This window comes from Mus pahari, chromosome 11 (assembly GCF_900095145.1).
Source record: "Mus pahari chromosome 11, PAHARI_EIJ_v1.1, whole genome shotgun sequence".
NCBI lineage: Eukaryota > Metazoa > Chordata > Mammalia > Rodentia > Muridae > Mus > Mus pahari.
This window is the reverse complement of record NC_034600.1, coordinates 31,367,630-31,373,629: the sequence shown is the minus strand read 5'-3', so window position 1 is coordinate 31,373,629 and position 6,000 is coordinate 31,367,630. Positions and strand designations below refer to the sequence as shown.

The 6,000-nt window shown below is 45.4% G+C and overlaps 1 protein-coding gene across 4 annotated transcripts in view; it reads left to right on the top strand.

Annotated features, from left to right (window-relative positions):
* Positions 1-2,353: 2,353 nt before the first annotated feature.
* Gtf2h2 (general transcription factor IIH subunit 2) overlaps positions 2,354-6,000 on the top strand; it is a 35,664-nt gene continuing 32,017 nt past the window's right edge. For 2 of the 4 annotated variants that reach the window (XR_003844808.1, XM_021208421.2), the window contains exons 1-4: positions 2,354-2,405; positions 4,976-5,064; positions 5,549-5,626; positions 5,937-5,973. Coding sequence is in view for 3 of the 4 variants with exons in the window: in XM_021208421.2 (XP_021064080.2) it covers positions 5,009-5,064; positions 5,549-5,626; positions 5,937-5,973 (171 nt within the window). In the remaining variant the exon portion in view is untranslated. Of the gene's footprint in view, positions 2,406-2,606; positions 2,701-2,745; positions 2,933-4,975; positions 5,065-5,548; positions 5,627-5,936; positions 5,974-6,000 lie in introns of those variants that run through there. The other 2 variants (XM_029544111.1, XM_029544110.1) reach the window with 2 other exon arrangements.

Here is a 6,000-nt window from a genome sequence, read left to right as displayed (position 1 = left end):
TCCATGGACACATGTAAGACTCCCGAAAACAGGGAGACACTTGTTCTAGTCTCGGGATGGCACAGACCCCCGTGAACTCACAAGAGACCGTCTTTGATGCAAATCACATGAGGTTTTATTTGGGGTGCCAGAGCTCTGGGGACTACTCATATCCCACACAGGGGATTGAGTCGACCCTGAAAGGGAGAGGGACCCTTCTTTTTATGGACCCTCCAGGGGGAAGAAGGGAGGAGGGAATAGGGGATTTCCAAATCACATGGCCTTGGGCCGTCAATCTGACAAGTTTTAGCTTCCTGATTTGAGATGATTTACAAAGGATGGGTATAGGAGGGGTGAGGGGTTGGAGTCCTGTGCAGGAGCAGGTTACCAGGGAAGTTTTTCACCTGTAGCCCAGCAACCAAAGCCCACAAATTCTTGGCAAAAAGCTATAACAATCAGCAAACGCATGAGTTCACACAACAATCAGGACCTGCGCAAACACAAATTTAGAGTATTCAAACTATACAGATGTTCCTAAGCTACTGGGGCATAATAAACTTTTTCCCTTCACCAGCAATACAATCTATTTCATCAATCTAGGGTTTTAATGATTTCTTTTATTTTGTCAAAGTCTTACACACACACACACACACACCACAGAGAGAGGGAGGAAAAGAGAGAGTAATAGAGAGGGACTTAGAGAGACGAGGTCTTACGATATAGCCCAGGCCATTCTTGGGCTTGTAATCTTGCTTCAACCTCCCTAGTTCTGGGATAATTGGTATGTACCACCACACCCAGGTTTTGTTCAATTCTTTCTTTACAGTTGTTCTTAGTTTCACAGATCGAAAAGGTATTTCACTAGGTAAGATAATTATGGTTACTTTACATGTGATTGGAATATTAGTCATAATTATACTGAGATTACCATGATTTCTGTGCACATTTTGTTTTGCTTTGGTACTCTTGTTAAAGTTTTAGCAAAAAGCCCCTGTTCCAGGAGTCTCAGCAGACTTAGGTATGGCCACCGGTCTCAGTGTGCCAAAGAGACAAGTAATGATGAATGACAAAGAAAAGAGTTTTATTAAGGTGGCCATGATGAGAAAAACAGAGGGGTTTGCCTATACCAAGTCTGTCTTCGAGGGCCTGAAATGAACTTTTACATTTTATAGAAAAGGGAAATGGGAGGGGCTTGTGGTGTGCATAGATGACAGAGCCTGTGGGCTGGTCAGGTGACCAGGTCAAGGCATGGATCTGATCACTTATGCCAGGCATGGGTCTGATCACTTATGCCAGTAAAGGCCTGGTTTCGCAAGGGTTTCTGGAGACCTTGCTAGTGATGTCATCACTCTGAGGCAGCCTGTTTACAGCGAGGTGCCAGGTGCCAGGTGCGAGGTGGTTACCCCAGCGCCAGTTTTCATTCTCCCGCCATAAGTAATTGCCCTCATGTTGGAGGTGATCTGTCCTGCCAGGCTTGCTCTTTGCCTGGGAGTAGTCTCGGTTCCTCATCATAAAGATGTTTACAGATCAATCTGGCCATTCCTTGTATTCAAGAGAACTACAGAAAAGAGTGAGTGACTTAGCAGGAAAATTGTTTAAAAAAAAAAAAAAAGCCAGAGACTGGTTTCCTTCCTCTTCCTAGTTTAGTCTTCATTTCTAAGACTATTTATACAGAGCCAAAGTTATGACTGGGAAAAGTTTGAATGTGTCTCAGTTCTATTCACAAATATGTATTAGTGAATAGAAGTAATGTATTTTTATTACTTAGATGTATTTTTATTTTATTGGGAGGAATCCTCTTATAATTGGGTTAAAGAGCATGCATGGCGCTCATGGGGGTGGAGTCGGGTGGGGTGGGGTGGCGGGTGGAGCTATGCAGTTAAGAGCACTTGTTGCTGTGTTGCTATTCCAGAGGGTGGATTTCCATCATCCACGTGGCAGATAGCAAACATCTGTAACTTCAGTTCCAGGGGATCGGATGCCATCTTCTGTCCCCTGCCCCAACGAGGCACGAACATGCACGTAGGCAAAACCATCCAGATACTAAACAAAAACAGAAAAAACCCCATCTTGCTGTGAGGTGCTGGAACTCCCTCTCTCGGACACACACACACACACACACACACACACACACACACACACACACACACACACACACCCACCTCTCTAAACGCATGTAGAACATATCCAGAACTTGTCGTTTTAGCTGTTTGGCCTACAGAAATGCACCCCACAGTAGAAATATTGGTGACCTGGAAGGCAGTTACGCTCCTGGGCACCACGTGCTCCCTAGCTCCCTCTTCTGGCAGCAGCTGCCCTCTGCCGCCGGAACACTTTTCTTGCGTGGCGCCAGCGCGCTGCGGAGGAATTTGGGCGGCGCCCTCGGCCTGCCGGCACTTCCGGCGAGGGTCGTCTCGTCGAGGCCGGTGGGTCTGGGAGTGGAGACCCGCGGGGTCCTGAGGCTGTGGAGGGCTGGAGTGAGGCGGACAGGAGGAGAAGCCTGGCGCTGAGGACCGAGGGGGCGTAGCCGGGGTTGACCTCGGGGGAGACCTGGCGGCCGGAGGGAGGCGTGTGCAGGGAGGGCGGCAGCTTCCGCCTGCGAGGCCGGCTGCCGGCTGATGGAAGTCAGTTCTCGCTGCCGGGGCTGCCGCTCGCCCCGAGTCTGTGTGGCCCGGAGCGAGTTTGCAGCCCCGAGCTGTCCCTCTCCGGACTCCGGGGACAGTAAGTCACCCTCGGCCTCGGGCCAGGCAGGGTGAGGCGAGGCAGAGCCTCCGCGGTGGCTCGCGGGTGCACGCTCGGAGCTCGCCGTGAGCATCTCCGGGGCGGCTGGGTTCCCGTGAGGGCGGAAAGTCTAGGAAACGGGGGATCTGGCTGCGGTGCGGGGAGTCCTGACTTCGCCCCCGTCGGAGGCTCCATCATCAAGAGGCCCCGCATACCCAGCCAAAAAAAAAGTGTACGGCGTTTACTCGTTGCTTCTCATTTTCTCTGAATTTAAGAGAATAATAGAAGGGTAAAATATAAACCGCATCAACGTTTAATTAATAATGTTGATGCGGTGGAGCAACATTTAAAAAGCTTAAAAGTAATTTGCGAACTGTGTGTGCATACGCACACACTTGTGCTGGGATCACAGGTGTATTCCACTATGCCCATCTTGAACAGAATTTTTATTTATTTTACTTTTATGTTATTACTATTGCTATTATTATTATTTTGAAACGGTTTCTCTATGTGGTGTTGGCTGTCCTGGAACTCACTTTGTAGACCAGGGTGGCCTTGAACTCAAGAGATCTTCCTGCCTCTGCCTTCCAAGTGCTGGGATTAAAGGCGTGCTCCACCACAGCCAGGCTCATAATTTTGTTTTGTTTTTTTTATATTTTTAATTAGATATTTTTTTATTTACATTTTTAATGTTATTTCCTTTTCTGGTTTCCCCTCTGAAAACACCCTATCCCCTACCCCTGTTCACCAACCCACTCACTCCCGCTTCCTGGCCCTGGCATTACCCCACACTAGGGCTTAGAACCTTCACAGAACCCAGGGCCTCTCCTCTCATTGATGAAAAACTAGGCCATCCTCTGTTATATATGCAGCTGGAGCCATGAGTCCCACCATGTGTACTCTTTGATTGGTGGTTTAGTCCCTGGGAGCTCTGGGGTTACTGGTTAGTTCATATTGTTGTTCCTCCTAGGGGGTTGCAGACCCCTTCAGTTCCTTGGGTACTTTCTCTAGCTCCTCCATTGAGGACCCTGTGCTCTGTACAATGGATAGCTGTGAGCATCCACTTCTGTATTTGTCAGGCACTGGCAGAGCCTCTCAGGAGACCGCTATATTAGGCTCCTGTCAACAAGCTCTTGTTGGCTTCTGCAAAATAGTATCTGGGTTTGGTGACTGTATATGGGATGGATCCCTAGGTGGGGCAGTCTCTGGATGGTCATTCCTTCAGTCTCTGCTCTGAACTTTGTCTCTTTAACTCCTCCCATGGGTATTTTGTTCCCCCTTTTAAGGGCTGGCTCATCCTTTTATTTATTTATTTATTTTTACTTTTTTGGTTTATTGAGACAGTTTCTCTGTGTAACAGAGCCCCGGTTGTCCTAGACTCAGTAGACCAGACTGGCCTCAAGTTCAGAGACCCCCTGCCTCTGCCCTCAGTCCTGCTTCTGCAGATGCCTGCCTTTTATCTTTTATTTCCATGTCACTTCCATCAGTCCCACCATGTCCAGAAAGAACTTTATTTTTATGTTCACAGTAAATGCACTGTGGCACATGGGTCTTGAGGGTCTTGAGTCTCAATTGGGTAGCCCAGTTTGGGCCTGAAGAGGGAAGGGTGCATCAGCGTGAGAGGCTCAGGGCATAACTTTCTGGCCTTGGTTCCCTGTCTGCGGTTTCAGATAGGAACTGTCTGGCTGGCAGCTATTCTTTCTTTTTTTCTCGAGACAGGATTTCCCTGTATAGCCGTGGCTGTCCTGGAACTCAGTCTGGAGATCAGGCTGGCCTTGAACTCAGAAATCCGCCTGCCTCTGCCTCCCAAGTGCTGGGATTAAAGGCGTGCGCCACCACCACCCGGTTCTGGCAGCATTTGCCAGTCTGATGTATTTTTACCTTTTAAAGATAAATGATCAAGTTTTATCTGAGACAAATGAGAGACTTCTTAATTCCGTGGGAAATGTACAGAATTTAATTAATAACGTTCTATTGTAGTAGGTTTCATAAAAAGCCCCTTAGGACTAGTCTCCAATCTGACATTTTTTTCTTTGTGAGAGGGTTACTTTGTGTGTAGCCTTGGCTGTCCTGGAACTTGCTCTGGAACTCACTCTAGAGCTGGCTCTGTAGACCATGCTGGCTTGTGCCACCACTGCCCAACTGAGAATTTTGTATTTTCCTAAAATAGTTACTGAATACACTACAAGAATAAAATGACCTTGCATCCTGATATTTTAAACTCTGTCCCTATCAAGTAATTAGGTTAATTGGTGATCTAATTTTTTTTTTATAGTGTTGAATAAGCATATATATCTTTATAAGCACCATGGATGAAGAACCTGAGAGAACCAAGCGGTGGGAAGGAGGCTATGAGAGAACCTGGTAAGTTAGATGTAATTGCCCATGCTGTAGATACTGTCTCTTTAACTTCAGTTTTATTAAAGTGTGTTTCATATGTTAAAATTCATATATCTCAATTGACAATCCAGTGAAATTCTTAAATTTGCTGTTTTGTATAGCTCTTGCCATAAACTACTTTTAGAACATTTAATGAGGACAGTAAGTTCCTTTATACTCATCCCATTTCCACCACCTGTACACACAATCATGACCTATAGATCACCTTTCCTGCTCATTTTATGTAAATTTCAAAGCTCCTTCATGTTGTAATTGCTGGAGAATATCTCTATACTCTTACGCTACATCTTGTGTTTTCATTCAGCATTTGAGACATTTTGTCAATTTTCAGTTTTTTGCTGTTATGGATTGTGCTGCTGCAAACATACATATACAGATCTTTGTATGTTTTACTTTTTATTGGATTAGTATTTTTAGCTTACTTCAAACTAATAAATATTACTTTCAGGGAAATTCTTAAAGAAGATGAAACTGGATCACTTAAAGCTACAATAGAAGATATTCTCTTCAAGGCAAAGAGGAAAAGGTATGAACTGCTTTTGAGAAAGAGTTACAAAAGGAAAACAGGTTCTTGAAGCCTTTCTGTCCCTCTGTGACCGTCCTTAGTATTTCTTTTTAACTGTGTGCTTAGGGGAAGCTCACCACAGTTGTCTGACTAGGGGTAAAGAGCTAGCAAGTAGCCCTTGCCCCCAAGAAAAGTGGTCTCCAGAGGCTACCCATGATGCATTTTCTTTTATGTATTTCAAAAGTTAATAATTAACGAAAAAATACAGATTGTTTTATTGAGTTTTGGTAGCTATGATTTTCAATTAACTATTTTCTTGTAACTTTAACAGAGTGTTTGAGCACCATGGACAAGTTCGACTTGGAATGGTATGTTAGGAATTTTTCTTTCAGTTG